We start from the raw sequence: 26,322 nt of genomic DNA, 5'->3' as shown, positions 1-26,322 counted from the left end.
GATCAATATCCTGCAATACAGCCAGGAGGGTCCGAAGGTTGTGAGCTGTGGCCCGGTTTGGCACAAAGCCTGCTTGGTCGGCCAAAACCAACCGGTCCAGGAGAAGATTGAGCCTCGTCGCTAAAACTTTCGCCAAGATTTTTGTGTCACTGTTGAGGAGTGACAGAGGTCGATAGGATTTGCTGTGGGCCGGGGGTTCGCCAGGTTTTAATAGTGACATTATCTGAGCTTCCCTCATTGTTGTAGGCAGTCTACCTTCTTCCAACGCCTCGTAGAATACTGCTTTCAATATAGGTGCTAATATGGACACATATGTTTTATAGAAGTCTATTGGAAGACCAGCGGACCCTGGAGCCTTCCCCGATGACATGGACAAAATCGCCTCCGTTATCTCATCTACCTCCAAGTCTAGTGCCAAAAATTTGCGCTGTGTATCCCCCAGCCATGCCAGCGCAGTGTCTTCAAAGTACCCCCGAAGATCTAAAGTAGGACCTCTCTGGGAAGTGTAAAGCTTGGTATAATACGCTACTAAGGTAGTCAATCGGTGAGGGAGATTTCTGTGCGTTTGCTCCTGCTCATCCTGCAGTTCAGTTTCATAGTTATGGGATTTATATGGTTGCACCACGTTGGCCAACTCCCTCCCTGGCCTGTCAAAGTATACCTGTGTCAAACAGTGCTTCCCCCGGAAACTTACACTCTCTATCTGCCGCTTCAGCATATTCTGTCATTTTCCCTCTCAGGCTAGCCCGAAGCGGTCCGGTCTCGCCGCCTCCTCCTATTTCCTGTTTCAGTGTTTTCAGCTCGCCTTCTAATTTGCGCAGCTCTCTGCGTAGGTCTTTTCAGATCCCCCCTCCCTCGGAGATGCACCAGCCTTGCAACGTCACTTTGAACGCCTCCCAGACAGTCGTTAAACTTGCCACAGAGTCAATATTCCTAGTGAAGTAGTCCTGAATCTCCTGTTCCACCTCCGCTCTAAACACAGCATCCTGCAAATGTAGGGGGTTCAGCTGCCAGTTAAGATAGGGGGACAGATCTATCGGGGTCTGAATCGTCACCAGTACCGGGGAGTGATCCGCGTATGTGCGGTCCAGATGCGTCGCCCCACTAACCCAATGCGCTATGCCCACCGTCACCAGTACATAGTTCAATCTGGCCCACGTGTTATGCACAGCTGAATAGTGTGTTCCTTCCTACGGTAAAGGATGCTTGTGACACCATGTGTCCAATAATGATCAGAGTCTAGTATGTCATGCAGGGTGCGCTGGACAGTGGTGCAGTGTGCTGCCATGGCATGAGAGCGATCGTGTTTGGGGTCTACCACAGTGTTAGAGTACCCTCCCCAGAGAACATACATGGATCAAAGCGTGTGGAGTTTGCCTCTCAGCATGAGTAGGGGGTGCACGTCATCTGTATTGGGGCCATAGTAGTTTGCAATGCCAACATCACGGGAGTTCAATTTCCCCCAAAGTAGGCAATTCCTCCCATTAGGGTCCACCTCCATCCCCCCTAGCACAAACCCGACTCCCCGTTTAAGAAGAATGGCCACCCCCCTGGAGTAGCCGGAGTATGATGCAAAGCATCTATGGGAAGCCCATTTCGGCGCAAATTGGGGTGCGCTTCCTTGCTGAAAAAATGTCTCTTGTAATAGAGCCACATGGACATGGTGACGATCTAGATGTCCCAAAACCTGCCTCCGTTTCCTCGGATCGTTCAATCCTCTCACGTTCCAGGAAATGATGTGTAGATCATTTCTATTACCTGTAGCTTCAATCATTGCATCTATCTATACCATTCTGACTTCTGCTTTTGTTTCGCTTAAACATAGGGTGAAACCATCCCACCAGATCCCCCTCCCACTCCGGCTCCCCCAACTAGCCGAGTATATCCACCCTCCCCCTTCCCAACTCCATAAGCATACAGTTCCAGTCTAACCTCTGGATAATCACTAGTACAATACAAAACAAAGGGGGTATGCCCTCTTTCAGGGTCCGCCAGGGGCCCTCACTGTGCCCACTCAACCTCTCTATTTCACCCACCTGCAGCCCCACTTAAAGAAGGAAGCCACTCTGGCGGGACGGAAGCGAGTGTCTGGGCGGAAATAATGTAATGATAACTTTAATGCAACACTGATACATCACCATCTCGCCCGAGTTCTCAGTAGACTATCATGTTGTGCCATTTCTGCAATTCGTGTTTCGCCATGACGCGATATCAGTCTGGTTCCGACAGGGGAGACTGCGATCTGGATCTACTGCGGGCAGCTGCGTCCTGGGACATCGCCTTTCGAGCTCGTTTGAGGTACTCCTCCACTTGTTGAGGACTGGTGAAGAGATGTTGTTTCCCCAGGTGCTGGACCTTCAGTTTCGCTGGATACAGCATGGTGTATGTTATTTCTTGCGCATGAAGCTTCTTCACAGCCGTGAACTTCCGGCGGGCTTCATGTACGGCCTGGGTAAAATCCGGGTAGAAGGCCAGAGTGGTATTATCATATCGCACTTGCCCTTTCTCCCGAGCCAAACGCAATACCGTGTCCCTGTCCCAATAATTCAGGAAGCGCACGTTCACCGGGCGCGGCAGCGCCCCTGGAGGCGGGCGTGCTACCAGTGATCTGTGGGCCCGTTCAACAGTCATGTGGGCCGAGAAGGAGTCCTTGCCAAAAAGATCCCCCATCAGTTTTTCCGTGAAGTCCTCCATTCTGCCCGTATTTGTCGATTCTGCCAGGCCCAAAACTCGAACGTTATTTCTCCGGGAGCGTGCCTCTAACTCCTCATTCTTATCCGCTATTACTTTTAACAGCTTGTCCATCTGAAGCATGTGTTGTTTATTGGCAGCCGCACCGTCCTCCAGGCCGGATTTTCTTTGTTCCGCCTCCGTGATCCTTTCCTCATGCTGGTCAAGCTTGGCCACCACAGTGTCTAGCCTGCTATTCATGGCATCCATCTTAGTATCAATGGATGTGAGGCTCTGATTCATTCCCACAAGGAGCGCTTCCAGTCCTCATCCCGTGGTTCTGTCGGCTCAGTGTCCATGCGTTCTTTGGAGCCCGAGCTGGGCGTCTTTCGTGAGTCAAAGGACAGTTTCGCCTGTTTGGCCTCCGACCTACATGCTGGCCAAAACATGCAAAGTGGGCCCACCTAGTATAGTGAGGGACTCTATGACCTGGCGTCTGGGGCCCGCCGCGCGCCCTGTGCACTCGTCGTCCCAGTGCCTACAGCTCCACTCCCCATCTCCTGCTGCCAGGTGCCACGAAACAGCTTAGTGGGCTGCTTATCTCAGTCGCAGATGAAGTGATATTAATTCCAGGAAAGGGCCAAATCAATCAGTGCCCCGTTGCAATTAGATCTTCACTTCTGTGGCGTGTTAGCCCCTAGTGGCCTTCTGCATGCCAGGTGTAGTGTCACCTAATATTGCCTTTGCCCCCAGGGCCCGTCAGATGCCGCCGCCCCGCACAGCCCCCAAAATGGCAGCTCTGTCCCTCCGCCGCGTTCCTGGTACAATCCACGCCAGATGGGGCCTGCAATTTGTCCTCTGCGCAGGCCGCACCCTCCTCCTTCCCAGGAAGGACGCACCCACGTTTGCGCCTCCACTTGCTCCGAGGCCCACCTGTGCTTCTGTCGGGGCCGAGACCGCGTCACCAGGCGGCCACCGCTGGGCGCAGACCACCGGACCCAATCAGGGGCAGGCAACCGCCTCAGTGCTCGCCAGATTCTTGCGGCGCTGTAGCCTTACGGTCCCTGCGCAGGAGGCCTTTTGATTTGCAGCGCTGCACTTCGTCCGTTCTTCCAACCGGCTCACCAGATATAGGCCTCATGCAGCCTCGGCCTTTCCTGGACGCCTCCTCTGCCTCCGCGCTGCAGGCAGCTCCGGCCAGCCTCAGCACCCAGATTCAAGCACTCAGTAGTCAGTCATACCACAACACTCCGGCATGAAATTGGCATCGCCGGAGGCAGCAGCATGTCCGCCGGCCAGTGGCGATGCGTTAGAGCAGTTTTGGCCACAAGGATAGGGATGATGATTAGTTTTCCGCCCGGATCGGCGGGAGCCTCACTGACTCGCGACCATCGCGGTCAAGCGCCACCTTTAAAACTAGACTTCAGTAATACTAAAATCCTTCACTTATGCTCTACTTGGACCTGGCTTCCAATAAGCATTAGATCATCTCTTTGCATTCCTCAGGTGTCACTGGTTTCAACACTCCACGACAGAAGGCAGGTCTGCATCTGGATAACAACTGTGGCTTTTGAGTTTAGTTCCTGCATTTTAGCATCAACTGTGTCCTGTGGGTGAGCTCTGGGACAGGGCAGGGGTACTCCTCCACTAACACTAGCAATCCCTCTCTAGAGCACTGTAATGTTTTTGAGTGTCAGCGGCACGGATAATATACACCAAACTTAGTTTGCTTTAACTTAACAGCATTTTAACGTCCAGTGTAGCAATGTATTACAGTTATCGTCGAACTCATTTTTATGAAAAAAGGGAATACTTTGGTACTGTAGCTGGAATTCTTGAGCAGGTGGAAAGCAACAGCTGAAGGTTGTGTATTATTTCAATATCATTGCTGAAGGCTCACTATTGTTACCATTAAGAATTGTATCAAATATTCAAAAGTTACGCATGTGGCAAATGGCCACAATAAATATTTGTGAAGGGAAGTGGACTCTGCGGGACAAGGCTTCCTTCGCCGGACCCATTTTGGAGGCATGCAGGCAAAGTGATACACAATCCGGGCCCGCATCTTACACTGGTCCATGCTTTGCAGCTCCTCCGAGGCCCATGCATCTCTTTAACTAAGATGGGCTTTACAGCAGCCATACATTCAGCAATGGGGTTTCTCCTTAGGCTTCCCCAACTCCATGCACTGCAGCTGCAGACTCTCTTCAGAGGAGCCGATTCTGCCACCCTTTGTCTTATGCATGATAATGAAACGATGAGATGGGCTACTCTGTGGAGAGGTGGCAGACGTGGAAGGGGGGAGCGAGTGTGATAACGGAGCTACAAACAATCTAAAGGATGGACAGCGGGAACTCTTCTAACAGCTTCTTCGTGCGGGAAGCCATACAGTAACCCTGTCAAACAGGAAGCCTTCTTTGCACTGTCGCACAAGTTACTACTTGTGTAACTATATATCTGTTAGAGACATTAGTTAGTGATAGATTCCTTACCTTAGAATATCCCCAGGCGTCAGACTGGATCTGGAAAATTTTGCGTAGCAATACCCCTGCGTGCCGACAGGCGTCGTCCGCGGCTCCGCACCGGAATGACGTAGTCTGAGTACTTACACGCCCCCCATGCGCGCTGACGTCAGTTCTGATACACAGCTTTTCCGCGCCAGATACGCAGAGCCATGATAGAACCAACACTGGTGCCATGAAACTAGGGCCCTGAAGGGGATGACCTTAACCCTAGATATCGGTTCGCAGAACGGGGAGGATGGGCGGGTCGGTAAGGAATCTATCACTAACTAATGTCTCTTACAGATACATCGTTACACAAGTAGTAACTTGTGCATCTGAAAGAGACACGTTAGTGATAGATTCCTTACCTTAGAATAGATACCCCAGCAATACCAACCCCGGTGGTGGGTCTGCGAACCAATCATCACACCAGAAAGTCCTGGAGGACGGAACGGCCAAAGAAGCCATCCCTCCGGACTTGGCTGACCAGGCAGTAATGTCTTGTGAACTTGTGCAGCGAGGCCCACGTAGCTGCCTGACAAACGTCTTGCAATGGCACTCTTCGGCCCAGAGCAGTGGTAGTCGCCGTGGCCCGAGTGGAATGAGCCCTTAGTCCAACAGGGGGTTTCTTATTAGCCAAGGAGTAACACGCCTGGATACACAAGATGATCCACCGCAAGATGGTCCGTTTTTGCACCGCATTTCCCTTCTTAGCGCCCACGTAACCAACAAAGAGTTGGTCAACCACCCGGAACTGGCGTGTGCGATCCAGATAGTAAGAAAGCGCACGTTTTGGGTCCAGACGGTGGAGCCTCTCTTCCTCTTTCGAGGGATGCGGAGGCCGAAAGAAGGTGGGCAAGGTAATGGACTGCCCGATGGGGAAGGCCGTGACAACCTTGGGCAGGAAAGAGGGTCTCGTCCGCAACACAACCTTGTCCGGATGAACAGAGGAAAGGAGGTGTAGAAGAAAGAGCCTGGAGCTCACTCACTCTCCTGGCAGAGGTGATGGCAACCAGGAAAGCAGTCTTCAAGGTAAGATGACGGAGGGGACAGTTATGGAGCGGCTCAAAGGGAGCACACGATTCAAGTCCCACTGGGGCATCACGAAAGGAACAGGAGGAAACGTGTGTGATGCCCTTCAAAAACCTATTTACAATCGGGGACTTGAACAAGGAAGGCTGATCAGGTAGCCTTAAGAAGGAAGAAAGGGCAGAAAGGTAGCCCTTGATAGTGCCCAGAGCAGAGCCCTGCTGGGCAAGAGAAAGGAGGAAGAGGAGAAACTCAGAAAGGGGTGCAGAGATAGGATCCACAGCCTCTGCTGTGCACCATGCCACAAATCTGTTCCACCTGCAGGCGTATACAGACTTCGTGGAGGGACGCCTGGCTGCCAGAATGACATTACAGACTTCGGGAGGCAAGTCAAATGGCCTCAACTGTCGCCGCTCAATCTCCAAGCTCGTAGGTGGAGACTGGACAGGTTTGGGTGGAGGACCGTCCCCTGCTGCTGCGACAGAAGGTCCTCCCGAAGAGACAGACGAATCGGGGGATCGACTGACATGCTGAGTAGCTCGAGATACCAGTATCTTCGTGCCCAGTCCGGAGCCACAAGGATAACCTGGGCCCGATCGCGTCTGATCTTCTTCAGCACTCTGGGCAGAAGTGGTATAGGCAGAAAGGCATACAATATACCGCAACTCCACTCGCGACAAAAAGCGTCTCCAAGCGAGCGCCGCCTTGGAAAACTCCAACGCGCAGAACTGATGACATTGCGCGTTCTCTTCTGTGGCGAATAGATCTAGCCAAGGCTCTCCCCGCTGCTGAAAGAGGCCTTGCACCACGTCAGAGTTCAGACGCCATTCGTGATCCATCATGCACCGGCGGCTGAGTTCGTCCGCCCTGGCGTTCAGGGAACCTGCCAGGTGTTGAACCACCAGGGTCACGCCCTGATGTTCCAGCCACTGCCAGAGGCGCACAGCCTCCTGGCATAGGGTCCACGACCCCACCCCGCCCTGTTTGTTGCAGTACCACATGGCGGTGGTGTTGTCCGAGAACACCTGCACTAAACTCCCCCGGACAGAGGGGAGGAATTCCTTCAGTGCAAGTTGGATCGCCCGCAGCTCCAGAAGGTTGATGTGGAGCTGGGACTCCGCCGGAAACCAGAGGCCTCTGATCTCCGCCTCTACCATGTGGCCCCCCCAGCCCAGGAGGGTCACGTCCGTCACAACTACGTGCCCCGAGGGGTTAGGAGAGGTATCTACCACTGACCCAATCGCGGTCCGTGAGCCACCATTGCAACTGTCTTGCAGTGCCCTCCGAGATCAAGATATGGTCGGACAAGTTGCCCTGATGCTGGGCCCACTGAAACTTCAGGTCCCACTGCAGAGCCCGCATCCGCCACCGGGCGTGATGCACCAGAAAGATGAAGGAGGCCATCAGCCCCAGGAGCCGCAGCGTCAACCTGACCGAGACTCGCGAAAAAGGCTGAAAGATCGGAATCATAGCCTGAATATCCCGAACCCGCTGTTCGGGAGGATAAACCTGAAACTGCGCTGAGTCGAGAACCGCTCCGATGAAGAGGAGCTTCTGGGAGGGACACAGGTGCGACTTAGGCACGTTGATAGAGAACCCCAGCAGGTGCAGGAGATCGGCCGTAGTCTGGAGGTGGCTGACTAATGTCTGGGGCGAGCCCGCCTTCAACAACCGGTCGTCGAGGTAGGGGAAGACTGACACCCCTAACCTGCGCAGATGGGCTGCGACCACCTCCATCACTTTCATGAACACCAGTGGGGCGCTGGTAAGGCCGAAGGGGAGCACGGTAAATTGAAAGTGCTTGTGGCCTACCGTGAACCAAAGGTAACGCCGGTGGTCCGGCAGGACCGGGATGTGAAAATAAGCATCCTGCAAGTCCAACGCTACCATCCAGTCTCAGGGGTCCAGGGCAGCTAAGACCTGAGCCAGAGTCAGCATCTTGAACTTCTCCTGTCGGAGGAAGCCATTGACGTTCCGTAGGTCCAAGATAGGATGTAGGCCCCCTTTGCCCTTCTTGGGTACCAGAAAGTAGTGGGATTAGCAACCACACCCTACTTCCGACCCAGGAACACGCTCAATGGCCCCCTTGGCCAAGAGGGCCGTGACTTCCTCTTGCAGAAGTTGCAAGTGATCCCCCGACACGCGGTGGAATTGCGGTGGCATGGCTGGAGGGGTCGCCTCGAAGGGGAGGGAGTAGCCCCTTTGGACGATTTGCAGCACCCACCTGTCCGATGTGACAGTGCGCCAGTGGAAGAGGTGATGGCGAACCCTGCCCCCCACTGGCGTCATATGGGCCTTAAAGCACGAACTAGGAGGGTTTTGAGGCAGGTGCTGCGGAGGAAGGTGTGGACTGGCCTCGCCGTGGTCCCCGACCGCCGCTACGGCGGTTTCCATGGCCGCCACCGCACTGTTGAACATTCTGCGGCGCGTGGCTGGCGGCACGTGTGGGGGCGCCCCTTCCTTGGCCACGAAAGGAGCGAAAGGCACCCGTTTGCTGGCGTGGGGACGAGAGGCCCAAGGACTTGGCCGTAGCCCTGGAGTCCTGGAGTCCTTAAAACGCTCAAGCGCATGGTCTGCCTTGTCGCCAAAGAGGCGACCGCCATCGAACAGCATATCCAAAAGGGTAGCCTGGACATCGGCCGAAAAGTTGGCGGACCTCAACCAGGCGTGGCGTCGAACCGCCACCGTCGTTGCCATCGCCCTGCCCAGCGAGTCAGTTGTATCCAGCCCACACCGGATGGAATACCGTGCTGCATCTCGACCCTCCGCAAGGACTTGGGAGAGTTTTGCCCGGGCCTCCTCCGGACATTGTGGCAGCACTTCCGCGACCGTGTCCCACAGGGTGTGGGTGTAGCAGCCCAAGAGGCATGCGGTATTGACTGACCGCAGTCCCAAACTCAGGGACGAGAACACCTTCTTCCCGAACTGTTCGTACCTCTTGGATTCCAGCCTGTGGCGGGCTTGGACCAAGTGCCCACAAGAACGTCACTCAAGGCCTCATTAAACGGCAGTAGAGGCTCACTGGAGCTTGCCTGCGGTTTAAGGACCTCAGTGAGGAGGTTAGTCCTCACGGCCGCGACAGGGAGTTCAAGGTTTAGGGCCTTGGCTGCCCTCGTCAACACTACACTATAAGCAGCCCCCTCCTCCGTAGCCACGGTTGGAGGGGAGACAAATCCAGTGTCTGGCGAAGTGTCAATTCCACTGGCCTCCCCAAGCTCATATGTCCAGTCCTGTTGAGACTGGCACTCCCGTGCCAGAGGATCCTCAGACCCTTCCCAATCACCCTCGTCACCCATCTCCTGTAGTTCAGGGTCAACAGATGGGCCCAGTTCATGGAAATAGAAATCCCAAAAGGCAGTCGGTAGCGGCGCCCAGCGGCGCCGCTCCGTCGCCGGAACCGGACCGAGGGTAGGATCGGGGACGGCGCCCATAGCAGGCGCCGGGGGCGACACCCCCAGGGCCGGCGCCGGTGAGGTCGACCGGCGACGACCTGGATCCGGAAGCGGATCCAGAGAGGGTTTGCAGCGCCGGGACCGAAGTCGCCGGCGGCGCCGGGCCCGAAGCACCCGACGGTGTCGGAGCCGAAGCACCCGTCCCGCTAGGCCCTCCAGCCGGGGGCGTTGGGCCCGGAGGCGCCACGGAACCCGGCTGAGGAGGGAGGGACTTCATGGCCATGAGGTACCGCTCGATCTCCTCAGGCGTCACGTCATGCCCAGGGACCAGAAGGTGTGGGGGAGGCGGCGATGTCCGTGACTCCGTCGGAGCCGCGTGGGTGGTGTCACCCGAACCCCCGGCCGCATCGCGCGAGCGTCGGGGTGGGTCGGAGGAACGATGACGTCTCTCCGACCTCTCGTGCCTCTGTTCTGACCGACTTTTTCGGTCCTCCTTTGAGGGAGGATGATTGGATATGACTCTAGTCTATTATCATTCTCGTGCAGGGATTAGAACTACAGACAGGGCCTATTCATAAGGCACAGTAATGCACTTTCGTACCCTTTTCCTTAGATCAGGGCTTATAAATTTATGTTAGGGGATAGATTCATTAGTATTAGTGATAATCCATCCTTTTGCAAGAGTGTTAGTATACCTTCTATGGAGTTATGCTTATTTCGGGCCTTGTAGGCCTCAAACGGGTGAGACTCCATCTTGCTTTCTGCCCCGGCAGCTTGAGATGCTTCTAGGTCAAGTGTAATGTTTTAGTTTCGAAGTGTTGTTCGCTTGGAGAGAACCGGCTCAGGCTGGCCCTTATCGAAAGACTGTATTTTTCTCCACTCCAAAGACAAAACATCAGGCCGGCCGGCCGGCTGGGAACGTGTCCTTGGTACCGGAAGGTACAAGAATTTGGTGGGCGGCAGGTTACTGGCCGTAACTTTCCATGAAAGGACAAGCTTACATATTAGCGAAAGCGTTAGGCTGTGAGTCAGTCTGTAGGCGGCAGCTAGCCGTTAGCATCAATGCCATTAATTATTTCCAGGCAGACAGTCGCCATTTTGAAGTCCGAGAAAGATCATGAAGCTGATACTCTCTGAGAAGGATTGAAGAGGAAAGAGAAGTAGTGCAGAACGACCAGAGACAGAGAGAGAGACAGCAGCTAATAAAAAGGAAGGTTCCAGTGACTTGGAGGAAAGCAGAGAAGACAGAGCATAGCGGTGCAGACGTGTACTCGTGACTGCTGAGGTGTGATTCTAAGACGAGCCAAGGCACAGACGAGAAGGGAACCTAGATGACTGCCGAACCCCAACTTCGTGTCCATAAGGTGACGTCTGTCCATACCCTATAGTGTGCACATTTTAACCTTTTACTTTTCTTTGCAGGATATATGTTATAGTATAGTATTGTGTTTTTATGATCATTGTAATAAAATACCCCAGTTCTTAGTGAACCAACATGTGCCTCGTATTCTTGTTCACTCAGGGTAACCTGGTCTTCTAGTCAGGCATTGTTTTCATGAACGGATGTAATTCCCGGTCAGGTAAGAGGTGACTGAACAATGAGGGAGAGAGGGACCATTTGATGTGAAGAATAGAGGGTACATGCTTTAATTTGGCAAGTTGTGGTAATTCCTGTTATTGTAGTAGCATATCCCGAGTAGCCAATGAGAGATTCCTTCCAAAAGTATCTATAGGAGAGTGATCGTCGTTGGTAAGCGGCATTAATGAGAACACCAGGTGGGACACTGGTGCATAGATCCGCCGGATTGCGGATCGGGCTGTGAGCGAGAGAACACTGGGTTGGGACACCAGTGCTTAGGTCCGCCAGATTGCGGACCGGATTGTGAGGAAGAGAGCACTAGGGCTGCAGCCTAGTGTGTAGGCACGCAGGATTGCGACTTGCCGAGTGAGCACTGATTGTGGTCAGTGTGTAATGGTAACTAATTAGAACTGCCCTAGGGTAGATTAGTCTGGCCCTAAGTTGCCGTGAGACTAACTGGTATGAGTGGGATATTGTAGAAAACCTTTGCATGTACATTGCTATTTCCCCATCCTTAGGTACAAGATATATATATATATATATGTACATACCTATTGTAAATATGTTCTAAGGAGGGAGGTGATTACGTTCCGACTGGGTTGGAGGTGCTCTGAGGAGCTGATCCCATCTGGTCCAAGAATCCGGTCGTTACATCTGGCGTCAGGAACTGTTTACGAAGCCTGTGTGCGCTGTATTGTTTTAATCTTGTTGGTTTGCGCTCGGCTCGTACGTATTTTCTTTTGTATATTATTTGTTGATAATTGTGTATATCTTTTTTTTTGTGTGCTAAAATGTTTTCGCGAAAATCGAATTCTACTTTTAAATTGCCTGTTGAAATTCCCGGCTGGGAATCAACGCCTTACGAGGCCTTGGCCCGTGAGTGGGCCGATTCTACTGGTTTGAGTGAAAATTGGACTTCTTGTTTGGAGCTGGCGGAGCCGGCTGATGTGGTTTCTTGCTTGCAGAAGGCACCAGTAGTGAAGGGTGATGAGCTTCCTATTTTAGGACGCAGAGGTTGGATTGTTTTGACTGCATACAGAATTCTTCATGAGAAATTTGTGAAATTACAGCAACGATTTGTGGATATGGAGGAAAAGTTTGTTGAAGTGCAAAATGCGCATACTCTTTTACGATGTCAAAATAAATTGCTTGCCGACAAACTTGAGACTTATCAGACTATAGCCGAAAGGGCTGCTGTTCGCATTGCGAAATATAAGTATAGACACCGTTGTGGTCGTGTTTGTAAACGGAAAGTGCGTCTGGTCGTGGCGAAGGCCGGACTGGATTGGAACCCCGACGAGTGGGATGGTAATATCTGGGACTCGAATGATTCTGGCTCCTCGGCTGAGGATGCTGATAGACGCGAGTCTTCTCGCTCCGGACGTGATTGTAAATCTGCTTCTTGTGCTAAAAATGATGATTCTAGCGGCCGTGGTCGCTCTTCCCATTCTGATGACGTATCTCGTCCTGATTGTTCTTCTAAATCTATGGATCGGGCTTCTTCGGAGGCTCGTCCGGAGGTTTCTGCGCACCCGGTTTTTCGACGCAAATTACAGCAGGCTCCTGGTAACCCAAATGGTATTGCTTTGGATAGCCTGGAAGACTTTACTCAACAGGAAGTTAGTGACATTTTGCAACGATTTCGACAACGGCCTGGTGAGGCCTTACTTACTTGGATGGTGCGCCTTTATGAATTGGGCGCTGCAGGTATCATGTTAGATGTTGGAGATGCCTTGAAATTTTGCTCTTTGAGTTCCGATTCAACTGTACAAGATCATTTTTGAAATTTTAATGGTGCTGGCCAGATTAGTCTGCTTCAGTTAGCGACTGATGGCTGTAACCATAAATACCCTACTGAATCTGACTGGCCTATCAATGACAAGCCGTGGTACACTTTGCGTGATGCGGCGCAGCGATTAAAAGAGGAGGTGATGAAAACTGCGATTTTTCTCAGTACTGCTGACAGGTTGTTGGATGGTGTATTGACATCTGTGCGGAATCGCATTATCGGTTCTCCCCTGTTGCTTATAAGCAGGTTATGATGACTTTGTTGATTAATCAAACTGGTAATCCTTTATCTATGGTGCTTGAATCTGTCCGTCAGCTTGGTGAGTTGGGTGACTGGTTTAAACCTGAGAGACAGTCCAGACCGGAAGGTCGTACTGCTGGAGATTATAAATTCTCTAGACTTGATATGTTTCTTGCACTGTTGGATGATGGTGTGAAAAAGGAGGACATTGATGGTGAGCCTAATAATCGCTTATGGGACATGTTTCGTAAGCGTGGTTTGGATCGCAAGGAGGGTGCCCGTCGTGTGCGAAAGAATGATTGTGATCGTGGATGTTCTGATGACAGTGGTGACGACAAGCGTCGTGTGGATTCTGATCGTTGTGGTGAACGGCGCTATGAGCGTGATGTGTCCCCTCGTCGTGGGAAGGAGAGGGGGCGAGAGGGGGGAAAAAGAAAGGGGGAGAGATGATCGTGTCTACAACAGATATAGAGATGAAAGGGATCAGTCCCCTGAGTTGAGGAGAAGGGAGGATCGACACAGGCTTTCCGATCGTAATTCACAGTATTATGCAGATGACAAGAATCCATTTCGTAATGGAGATGGATATGAACAAGATGTTTTGATACCCAAGAAACATGAGAGCATTTACCCTGATTTGTCCTGGTTGACAGAACGCAGTAAGAATGACTAGGAAATAGGTCAAGCTCCAGTACGCAGGTGGGCTCACAAAGACAATAGACCCTATGTAGATATTGAAATTTTTTGGAAACATCGTAATATCCAAAGGCTCCGAGCATTGGTAGATACAGGAGCAGAGGCCACTCTGATTCATGGTAAATCAAAGAAATTTAAAGGCCAATTTTTCACAATTACTGGTTTAGGTGGAAAGGAAACTCCCGCAGTGCAAACTACACTTGAAATGAGAATAGGTAGAATTCCCCGAAGAGAATATTCTGTATTAGTTGTACCACTCTTGGAATACATAATTGGAATTGACATTTTAAAAGGAATGATTTTGCATTTAGATGACGGTTGTTATCAATTTGGAACTAAACACTACATATCGTCCAGACCCGTACGGGTTGGTCGTTTACGAATGCCCCCCATAAAAATCCCTCAAGCTAAAAAAATTGTTTCTCAGAAGCAATATCGTATTCCAGGTGGTCATGAAGAGATCAGTGCCACAATACAGGATTTGGTTGATGCAGGAGTTATAACTCCGGTTACTTCTGCTTGGAATAATCCCGTCTGGCCCATGCACAAGAGTGATAATTCTTGGCGCATGACTGTTGATTATCGAGAGCTGAACAAACACACACCCCCTTCGACTGTTGCAGTACCAGACATTATTACCTTGATTGAAAGAATCCAAAAGCATCCAGGTACATGGTATGCGTCCATTGATATTGCTAATGCTTTCTTTTCAATTCCGATTGCCCCCGAGTGTCAGGAACAATTCAGTTTTACATGGAATGGGCGTCAAATGACGTTTAGAAGTCTTCCTCAAGGTTATGTACACAGCCCTACGATCTGTCACCGGCTGGTGGCGGAACATTTGTCCGAAGTATCTGTACACCCGCAAATTCAGGTATGTCATTATATTGACGACATTTTGATTCAAGGTGAGACACAAGATCAAGTTCAGACCCAATTAGATCAAATCCTTGAGTGTTTACGTGAAAAATGTTGGGAAATTAATCCTGATAAGCTATAAGGTCCATCCCAAAATGTAAAGTTTTTAGGTATCAATTGGCATGAAGGTCACAGAGAGGTGATTCCGCAGGTTAAACAAAAAGTTTTAGATTTTGCAGTCCCAAGGAATCGGAAGGAAGCCCAGAGCTTCATTGGCTTGTTTGGCTTTTGGCGTCAGCATATTCCACATTTGAGTCAGATATTGGCTCCTTTATATCGAGTCACTCGCAAAAAGAATGTGTTTGAATGGGGTGAACCACAACAGAATGCGTTTAACTTGGCAAAAGAAGCAATTCAGTACGCTTTGGATCTGTCGCCTGTGTGAGAGGGTGATGTGGATTTGAATGTGTCCGTGCAAGGTCTTTATGCCAATTGGAGTCTGTGGCAAAAACAAGGCAGACAAAAAATGCCATTAGGTTTTTGGACTAAAAAGTTACCTGGGGCTGGTGAGCGTTATACACCTTTTGAGAAACAGTTGCTTGCATGCTATTGGGCTCTGGTGGATACCGAGCAATTGACTTTAGGTCATGATGTGATTTTGAGACCTGAAATTCCTATTATGCAGTGGGTTTTGAGTTCGCCGAAAACTCATCGAATTGGACATGCTCAAGAGGCGAGTGTGATTAAGTGGAAATGGTACATTCAGGACAGGGCACGTGTGGGTCCGAAAGGTGTGGCAGCATTACAAGAGCAAGTGGCGCTGGCGCCATCGAATGAGACTGGGAGTGATTGCTCCGTACCTGTGGTACAGGAATCTCCTGTCAAGTGGGGTAAGCCATTTGATGATTTGTCCGCGGAGGACAGAAAACATGTGTGGTTTACGGATGGTTCAGCGAGGTTCATTGGAGAGAAACAGCATTGGAAGGCAGTGTCCTATAACCCAATCACACAGAAATTGTTGAGTACAACTGGTGAAGGAAAGAGTAGTCAATTTGCTGAGTTATATGCAGTTTACCAAGTTTTGAAACAAGAATTACCTGGCACATGTCATATTTTCACTGATTCCTGGTCCACGGCTAATGGACTGGCGGTTTGGTTACCAACCTGGCATTCTCATAATTGGGAATTGCATTCGAAAGAACTGTGGGGAAAAGAATTATGGCAAGAAATTTGGGAAATGCTCCCACAGAGTACTGTGACAATCTTTCATGTGGATGCTCATACCCCGATAGACTCCCTTGACAAATTCTTTCATAACATTGCAGATGAGAAATCTAAAATTGCTGAGGCAGTGGTGGACATGCAAGATTCTGATTTGGCGGGATTGGCGAAATGGGCCCACCAGAAAGCTTTTGGAGAGAGAGCCACTAGCAGGTGGGCCGCCGATCAAGGAATTTATATTCCTTTAAATTACATTAAAGATACTATTCTGCATTGTCCCATCTGTCAACATTCCAGACAACGAAAAGTACCACAAATTGTTAAAGGTCATTTACATCGAGGAAAATTGCCCGCTCAAATTTGGCAGATTGATTATATTGGTCCGCTCCCTATGAGCAAAAAATTGTCAATATGTTTGTACAATTGTCGACACCTACAGTGGCCTTTTGGTGGCCTTTCCCTGCAAACAAGCTACCCAAGTGAATACCATTAAAACATTGGAATTAATTATATTGTATTATGGCGCTCCATTTCAAATTCAATCTGATAATGCATCCCACTTTCGTGGAAGATTGGTACAGGAATTTTGTGCGGAAAACAATATAGAATGGGTGTTTCATATTCCATATTATCCACAGGCATCAGGCCTTATTGAAAGAATGAATGGTTTACTTAAAGAACAATTGCGAAAATTAACTGACAATAAGTATAAAAATTGGAGAGATTATTTGTTTCAAGCATTATTAATTCTGAACAATCGTCCCTTTTTAAATGCTGAATCTCCTTTAATGCGTTTGTTTCCCCCAAATGTTGATGCGAAACCCAACACCATCGGTAATACTGTTATGTACTGGGAAATTTCCCCCGGAGCCCTGGCTCCATGCAGAGCAACCCCAGGTTCCGCAAGCTTGGACCTGCATGCCATGAATGATACTGTGCTTAAAAGTAAAGATCGAATCATTATTGAGACAGGCGTTGGTGTCTGTATACCAGCTGGAAGTTTTGGACTGATTGCCCCTAGATCGGGCCTTGCCTTAAAAGGTGTTCAAGTATTCGGAGGAGTGATTGACAGTGATTATCAGGGAGAGATTAAGGTCCTCCTGCTGAACAGCAGTGAGGTTGATTTATCAATTCAAAAGACTGACCGAGTTGCCCAATTGCGAATTATGCCTGTTTTCAGTGGAGAGATTCAGAAAGGCACTGCCCCAACATTGTTAACTGTACGAGGACAAAAAGGTTTTGGCTCTACGGACAATCCTGGAGCGAGAATATGGGTGCAATCGCCTTAAAATCCCCCTGAACAAGCTGAAGTCATTGCAACCGGTCATGACAATACCATATTGGTAATGAGACCAGGGAAAGATAGCTGGGAAGCTGTCCCGGCTGACAAATGTTACTTACGAGAATGAATAATGCCTATATTTGATTTTCTTCCAAATCATTCTCTGGACTGCTGCTGCAGGATGTGCCGGCGTTGGACTCCTTTTGTTCTAATACGTCGGGAGAGGAGGGAACCCACAGACTTTGGTTGATTCGAGAACCCGAGTACCGCGTTCCTTCGCTGCGTGGGATTCATCATCGAACTTTTGGACAACTCTGGCTAAACGAGTTACTAATTCTCCGCATTTCTGCCTGACACCTATGCGTTCAGTAGCTGATATTCTAGCGACCTGCTTGGTTGCTGTCCCTGCCTCAATGGAGACTTTGAAGCATATTTTTAATATATCAAATGCCCGACCCAATGTAATTCTCGGCGATTTTGCTGCTCACGAGTATTGCCCTTTATGTATTATTCTTTCAGATTCCATTCCCCCAATTCATTCTCAAATCACTACCTATAATATCACGCAGGGCGACTTGTGCTTTTTCTTGACTTGTGATCCTAATGCAATTACTGAATGTGTAAAGCTGAAACTTAAAGCAGCCACCTCTTTTTCGACTCATGAACGAACTTTGTGTTCCCGAAGACCCCCGAAATCATGTACTTCTGTTAAAAACAATATGACTTGTAAAAGTATAGTAGTTGCCCCTAGCCATTACCGTACAATGTTGTTACCTTCTGGTTGGTTATTTTCTTGTGGCAATACCTCTTGGCCCTATATTCCTGCAAATATTTCCGGAGGCCCGTGTGCCATCACTAGACTGAGTTTATTAATGTTTTCCTCACATCCCAATACCTATTCCCGTATAGTTCGTGATGCTATGATGTTACATGAGGACTGAGATTCTTCCCTACATCTTTATTCTAAATCGGAATACCTTAGTTTAGCTATTTCCATTATTGGTGTCCCGGCATTGGCTGTTTATAACGCCAAATCAATTGGGAAAATGGCCTGTTGGATGGTCAAATCAATGAATCAAACTTCTACCATTTTATCGGATATGTTATTAGATGCCCAGGGTGAACGCCGTGCCATTTTACAAAATCGTGCGGCCATGGTTACCTTTTGTTAAAACATGGACATGATTGTTTTGATTTTGAAGGTCTTTGTTGCTTCAACCTTTCCGACCATACTAAGTCTATTCAAGCTCATATTGACAAACTGCATGACTTGACTGAGGAGGTTCGAAAACACATTGATCAGGGTTGGTTCGACTGGCTCTTCAATTGGTTACCTGACTTCATCCCTACGACAAATATTTGGGGGTATTATGATTTCTATTAGTATTTTAGTAGCTATTTGCTGCTTTATTCAGTGCATCCCTTCCCTTTCCAATACTGTAGATTCGGCAAGAGGAATAGATCAGTTAGTTTTGTTTCCTATTATTCTTCCACAGATGTTAGTTCCATATAGCGAATGATTAATAGACTGGAGTCAAGGGTGAAGTGTTCTGACCGACTTTTTCGGTCCTCCTTTGAGGGAGGATGATTGGATATGACTCTAGTCTATTATCATTCTAGTGCAGGGATTAGAACTACAGACAGGGCCTATTCATAAGGCACAGTAATGCACTTTCGTACCCTTTTCCTTAGATCAGGGCTTATAAATTTATGTTAGGGGATAGATTTATTAGTATTAGTGATAATCCGTCCTTTTGCAAGAGTGTTAGTATACCTTCTATGGAGTTATGCTTATTTTGGGCCTTGTAGGCCTCAAACGGGAGAGACTCCATCTTGCTTTCTGCCCCGGCAGCTTGAGATGCTTCTAGGTCAAGTGTAATGTTTTAGTTTCGAAGTGTTGTTCGCTTGGAGAGAACCGGCTCAGGCTGGCCCTTATCGAAAGACTGTATTTTTCTCCACTCCGAAGACACAACATCAGGCCGGCCGGCTGGGAACGTGTCCTTGGTACGGGGAGGTACAAGAATTTGGTGGGCGGCAGGTTACTGGCCGTAACTTTCCATGAAAGGACAAGCTTCCATATTAGCGAAAGCGTTTAGCTGTGAGTCAGTCTGTAGGCGGCAGCTAGCCGTTAGCATCAATGCCATTAATTATTTCCAGGCAGACAGTCGCCATTTTGAAGTCCGAGAAAGATCATGAAGCTGATACTCTCTGAGAAGGATTGAAGAGGAAAGAGAAGTAGTGCAGAACGACCAGAGACAGAGAGAGAGACAGCAGCTAATAAAAAGGAAGGTTCCAGTGACTTGGAGGAAAGCAGAGAAGACAGAGCATAGCGGTGCAGACGTGTACTCGTGACTGCTGAGGTGTGATTCTAAGACGAGCCAAGGCACAGACGAGAAGGGAACCTAGATGACTGCCGAACCCCGACTTCGTGTTCATAAGGTGACGTCTGTCCATACCCTATAGTGTGCACATTTTAACCTTTTACTTTTCTTTGCAGGATATATGTTATAGTATAGTATTGTGTTTTTATGATCATTGTAATAAAATACCCCAGTTCTTAGTGAACCAACATGTGCCTCGTATTCTTGTTCACTCAGGGTAACCTGGTCTTCCAGTCAGGCATTGTTTTCATGAACGGATGTAATACACGGTCAGGTAACAGGTGACTGAATAATGAGGGAGAGAGGGACCATTTGATGTGAAGAATAGAGGGTACATGCTTTAATTTGGCAAGTTGTGGTAATTCCTGTTATTGTAGTATCATATCCCGAGTAGCCAATGAGAGATTCCTTCCAAAGGTATTTATAGGAAAGTGATCGTCGTTGGTAAGCGGCGTTAATGAGAACACCAGGTGGGACACTGGTGCATAGATCCGCCGGATTGCGGATCGGGCTGTGAGCGAGAGAACACTGGGGGGGGGACACCACCAGTGCTTAGGTCCGCCAGATTGTGGACCGGATTGTGAGGAAGAGAGCACTAGGGCTGCAGCCTAGTGTGTAGGCACGCAGGATTGCGACTTGCCGAGTGAGCACTGATTGTGGTCAGTGTTTAATGGTAACTAATCAGAACTGCCCTAGGGTAGATTAGTCTGGGCCTAAGTTGCCTTGAGACTAACTAGTATGAGTGGGATATTGTAGAAAACCTATGCATGTACATTGCTATTTCCCCATCCTTAGGTACAAGATATATATATATATATATATATATATATATATATATATATATATATATATATATATATATATGTACATACCTATTGTAAATATGTTCCAAGGAGGGAGGTGATTACGTTCCGACTGGGTTGGAGGTGCTCTGAGGAGCTGATCCCATCTGGTCCAAGAATCCGGTTGTTACAGCCTCTTACCTGAGGACTTGGATCCTGACGACCGATGTCCACTCCCAGAGCTGCGAGGGCTCCGACCCCGCGACCCGTCCCTCGACCTCCTGTGGGACCGGGACCTGGAGCGGTGCGGGCCCGACTGCCGGAGTTCCAGTCGCTTGCGGGACCGTTCCCGCCTAGCTTTAGACGTCAGGGCCCGGCAGTCGGAGCAGGTGCAGGCGTCGTGGTCGAGGCCTAAACACTTGAGGCACCGGCGATGGGGGTCGGTAACCGACATCAGTCGGTCGCACCTGGAACAGGGTTTAAACCCGGGCATCCCTACCGGGACCATAGGAGGCGAAGACTCGAGTAGAGAAATGATCAAAAAGATCAAAAAGTTTAGTCAAAAAAGACTAAGGGGTAGAGCTTCTCTGGATCTGCGCTAGCTGGCGCGGAAAAAAGAAGAACTGGCGTCAGCGCGCATGGGCGGGTCTAAGTACTTTGACGACATCATTCCGGCACCAACGACGCCAACGACGGACGCGGTGCCGCGGACAACGCCTGCCGGCGCGCAGGGTATTGCTACGCAAAATTTTCCGGATGCAGTCTGACGCCTGGGGATGTTCTAAGGTAAGGAATCTATCACTAACGTGTCTCTTTCAGATAAGAATAACACTCCACATTCACACGCGGCACGTTGTACAACGGTTTCTGTAGACCCCGCCTCCTCCATCGCAGACTACATGCAACCCAGGAGCTAATTTAATTCACCCTGTAACGCACATCGACAGCCTCTTCAGGTGGCAGAGAGGCATGTCTCGTTATCTAGCCTTCCATGACAGGCCTGAGATGCCGTCAGCGCCGCAGTAAGGGAAGGGGCTGCAGCGAAGACGGAGTGGGGCTCTGTGAGGCCTCCATGAGCAGTAACGCACCGCAAGGCCAGTGGGCTGTCAGCCACACACTGATCACCGCAGCCCGCAATGAACGTATTCACAGAGCAGGAAGCAGGGCTTCGACGACAGGAGGGGGTGGGAGCATTGTGAGCACGGACAAGGGGTAGGGGGCAGGAGCAAAGCAACAGAAAATTTAAAAAGCGCGGCCGCGAAAGCGACTGCGCTGTCTTTAATTAGTAACCTGATCCAGGACGAGACTAGGAATGCAGCTGCACCCTGCGAGCCGCTGCTCGCTCCCGAGAACAAAACGCTGTGGGAGTGAACATTTGTAGAAGAGGTGGGACATGCACTTGCCTTTGACTATTTACGTGCCTTCATTATTGAAAGCCACATGCAAAGGCCAATCAAATGTGTGCGTGGAGTCACACCCACACTGAGAAGTTTTGGGGAAGTTTGGAGTGCTCACAAGCAGCCTCCCATAGAGCAGCGCATGCGCGATACACTAGGCTCGACCTAAAAAAGCCTTTTGCTTGCCTAACACCACAAACTGAACAACTAACTAATTGAAAAATTAACTCTGGTTGATAGATCTTGTAAACTATTGAGAAGTTTTTTGAAGTGCCCTCATGCTTGTTAATGTGCGCTTTAAAAATATGGATGGTGCAGTCATCCAACCTTGGTAAATGTTGATTTTTGAGTGCCTGTCTCTATCTAATAATGTGCCATGGCCAGAGAGTCATGGTTACTGGTACATCACCTTGCTCCTATAGGGCCCCGGGCGGATAGAAATTTCCCACCCTCACTACTGTTGGAGAAAAAAATGAAACAGCAGCCGCAGATTTTTCAGAGGCCAGTCAGAAGCTGGCTACATCAAAGATCAAGTTGTCCAGGTTTACCAACGAGGAGAGCTTAGCTTTTTAAATGTGCCGCTGTGCCCTGGGCTGTATCTGACTCTAGGTTGTGCTGGCAACCTTTTTTATCCTAAAGCCCATCTCTCAATCAGGCCTGCTGTTTCCCATCTCTTCTTTCTGGTGAGTGTTTTAATCTTTCAGTAATCACATGCAAGCTTTAATGAATAAAACACAAAAAGGTTTTTTTGCCCCAAGAAGATGAAAGCTGTTAGTTCCATTTTTAATCAAAAAGTTCAAGTTTCAAAACACTGCGCGGCAGCAATGAAAATAGCGCAGAATCGTGGCAGTCTGCATTGTGTCAATAAGGAACAAACAGAAAGAAAGGGTTAAGGGTGGGTGTAACGGGAGGGGGCCTCGGAAAATATAGATAAAAGGCTAAAAAAAAAAATGCAGATCCGTATTTTGGTACTGGGAATCCGGGTTCGAGCCTCCGCGTAGGCTCACTCTGTGCCTTAAATAAAAATTTTAAAAAACAGCGAGCTGCAAGGAGATGGCAGAAACAGGGATCCAAACAGCCAGGAGGCAAGACAAATGTACACTATTAAGCAAAGAAATCAATGGAATGTGTGAAGGCAGACCAACCAACCAATAAAACCAGTGCTGGATGTGTTCCAACACCTAAAGGAGGATTACAGTGCTCAGTCTAGGCTCGACCTAAAAAGGAATAAATCAAGGTAGAGGAGAACCCAAGAAGTTTGACAAAGTATGAACAATTGGAGACTGCGGCAACTGGAGGGGGCGGAGGGGGGTGTTGTGATTTCTGTATGTGCTACGCTTCCCCAAAAAAAATCAATCAAATGTTTTACAAAAAAACAAAACCCCTAACAAAGTGGTACCTTGCTGACAAATTCAGGGGTTTCCCATACATCCACAGCAATTTTTCACAATTCTGGCCAGTGGCAGTATTAATATACATTTTACATTGAATTATTGTACAATATATATAGAATACTTCATCTAAATATAGTTCAAGAGGACACAGACTTACAGGTCGAAAGTTATTTGTGTAATACTCAGCTTGCATAAACTTCTGCAGATCCCCAACATTGTTCAACGTTGCACTCATCCCAATTATTTGTGTTGTTTCTGCAAAACAATATACAACAGTGTGGAAAGATGTATTTAAATACACAATGTAAACAAATTATTGTAAAAGATTAACACAATTTTCACTTCACAAAGAAAGTCGAGCATTATCAGCAGTAATTTGAAAATGAGACATGAAGATATATCTGACCTTTATTTTGTCTTCACCAGCTCCTAACAGATACATCTAACCTTGAGCTCCAATATTCAACAGCCTTGTGTGGCAAAGAAAGTGCACCCTGTGATTCAGTTACCAGTTAGTCAACATTTCATGTGAAAGTATTTGAGTCAATCACATCACCTAGGAGGCATTCTAGCCTACTACTACTTACAAAACTTCCATAACGTGATGTTTGAGGCCAATCATTTATGCACACCTCTTTTTAGTTCCCACCACAGCATCTCAGAAAAGTTCAGGTCTGGACTTTTTCCTGATTCTTTGCTTTTTCTTTCTTAGATGTACAGGTGTATTTTAGATCACTGTGCTTTTCAAGATCCATTTTTGGCTTAGCTTTAATTGTTGGACAGCGGGGCTCGCAAGATTCATTAGAATGCTCTGATATAGAGAGGTATGCATGTTTATTTGAAAGATTATGAGTTGTACAGGTCCAGGGGCGGCTCTAGGCTCATGGCGGGCCTGGGCAGGGAGCGTAGGTAGGGGGCCCCGGAAGAGGGGGTCTGGGCAGAGCGCGGAGGCCAGTGAAGAGCGGGGGGGGGGGTCAGGGTGTTTGGAAGTGGAACAGAGCCGGAGGCCGCCAAATCCCTGCCAGGGGCCACCACGCAAATATGTATCCATTATTATATTAAGGATATATATTGGCATGGTGGCCCCTGGGGTTTGGAGGCCCTGTGCAGGTGCACAGCTAGCACATGCCTAAGGCCGCCCCTGCCAGGTCCTGCAGCTACAAAGAATAGTCAAAGCTTTACTTGCCATGTACCACTGGACGAATCAAGCCTTTGCAGCACCCAAGAAGTCTACTTGTCCTAATTGACGGCTGACAGCAGGGGCTTTGGCCCCACAGGAGCTTCTGAGGGTCTCAGCCAGACAAACTGTGCTCTGCAACAATTTATTTATTTATATAGATTTATATAGCACGTACAAGATCCCATGGGATATCAGAGCGCTTCACAATAAAGATGATCAGGGATTTACAGGCATCAAATACAAATCAACAAGACAATTACAAAGGGTGCCAACAATCATTCCAGGGTCAACTCCCAAAAGGATTATGGCATCAGCAACAACACAGGATGTGGTCTTATCAAGTACTGCATCTGTGAAGGAGGATCAGTTTTTCCACGAATGCACAAGTTGCAGCAGCTACTGCACATATTCCCAGCTTAGAAACACTGCCTCAAATTACCACTTTACAACTGTACTAGGTTTCAAACTTTGCTGTTTTAGTTGCTTCCTGCTGTCCCAGAATTCTCCAACTCATTGTGTCCAGTGGCCTTCCTATTCCTCCTGCTACTCTTCAGCCTCCTCATAAGCTGTTAATGATGTTCTACTCTGTTATCGGATTCCTTTTTGTGATCATGACAAAGTGAAATGTGTGTGTAGTATTTGTCACAAGAGGTTAATTTATTTGTTGTTAGGACTAGGTGAGGTTTAAATGTCTTAAAATGCCAACCACCAGGATGTTAAGAGGGTGTACTTTCTTTTTCCACATCGCATGGAGAGAAAGAGGAATAATAGAACAATCAAATTAAATGCATTTTAGTTTTAAAAGAAAGTTAATCATTGCTTACTACTCATGTAGAGAATTTTAGCTAGTGTCATTTCCAAAATCGCCCCACGACTACCTTCACCAAGCATGTGGAGCTGAAAAAATATAAGAAAAAAGAAAACATACATTCTAGTTAAGATTCTCTGGCAGAAAAACTAATTACAGAAAGAAGTGACAAATGAATAACAAACTGATTACAGTAAAATTAAATATTAGGTTCATGAAACCTACCCTTACCAGTGTAATCAGTCGGAGCACTGGTGCAATGCTCAACACTGTAAAACTAATCAGACGAAAGGAAACTGCTTTGCTCAGCAGAAGACCTAGGGTATTATGAGGATTTTGGATACCCTCCTTCCAGCATTAACTTGCATTTTTTGAAACACTTTCAATTAACATTCATAGATGATTCTGAATGGATACACAGCATTACTCTTAGCTAGGTCAGGAAGTCATTAAGATCCGCTCCTCACAGTACTCAGGTGACACTATAAAAACTACGTTTAGACATGTATCCATGCCACAGTCATGTACAAATCAGTTTTACATTCAGCTTCTGCATTTCTAAAAATATACATTTTGAACTTTTAAAGATTTAATTAAAAAATATTATGGTAAAAGTCCACACTATAGGCAAAAGAATACACACCAAAACAGCTGATTGCGGCCACCCGATCACAGTTTCTTTGTCACACCACAACACCTTCTCCCAGGCTTTACTGCTGGCGGCAGAGCAGCCGATATGGCGCAATTGGGGGCCATCTATAAGTAGTTACAGACCAAACAAAACCCATAGCCTAAAACAGGATAAGAGCTGCCCGCACATGGAGTCATACGGAGGTATGGTGGGAATCGGTTAGGGGACTAGAGATGTTACTGGAGCCCATGGACCAGGAGCCCCCAGTTGCGGCAATGTCAAGACAACAAAGGTCACAGGGGAGCAGTTGCAAGTGAAAGGCACAATCTTCAAAGGGCAGGAACTGCTAATCACAGGTTAGTCAATTCAGCGTGAAGAATCTTCAGAAGTTATTTAGATTGTCAGGGAGTACGAAAAGTTATCAGGCGCAGGAGGGATGGCCCTCTAGTACAGGACCGTACTTCTTGATCAATCCTATCTCTGGGCAGG

At 48.5% G+C, this 26,322-nt stretch overlaps 1 protein-coding gene across 1 annotated transcript in view; it reads right to left on the bottom strand.

The window, feature by feature from the left end:
• HELQ (helicase, POLQ like) overlaps window positions 1–26,322 on the bottom strand; it is a 606,359-nt gene that overhangs the window by 512,433 nt on the left and 67,604 nt on the right. The window contains exons 5-6 of the mRNA XM_086961870.1: window positions 25,219–25,291; window positions 23,372–23,469 (exon numbers count right to left, since the gene is read on the bottom strand). Coding sequence (XP_086817996.1) covers window positions 23,372–23,469; window positions 25,219–25,291 — 171 coding nt within the window. The remainder of the gene's footprint in view (window positions 1–23,371; window positions 23,470–25,218; window positions 25,292–26,322) is intronic.

The sequence above is a fragment of the Lissotriton vulgaris genome, chromosome 3_1, assembly GCF_964263255.1.
Source record: "Lissotriton vulgaris chromosome 3_1, aLisVul1.2, whole genome shotgun sequence".
In the NCBI taxonomy this organism is placed as follows: Eukaryota; Metazoa; Chordata; class Amphibia; order Caudata; family Salamandridae; genus Lissotriton; species Lissotriton vulgaris.
The sequence above is the reverse complement of the archived record's forward strand: the minus strand, read 5'-3'. Positions and strand labels throughout refer to the sequence as shown.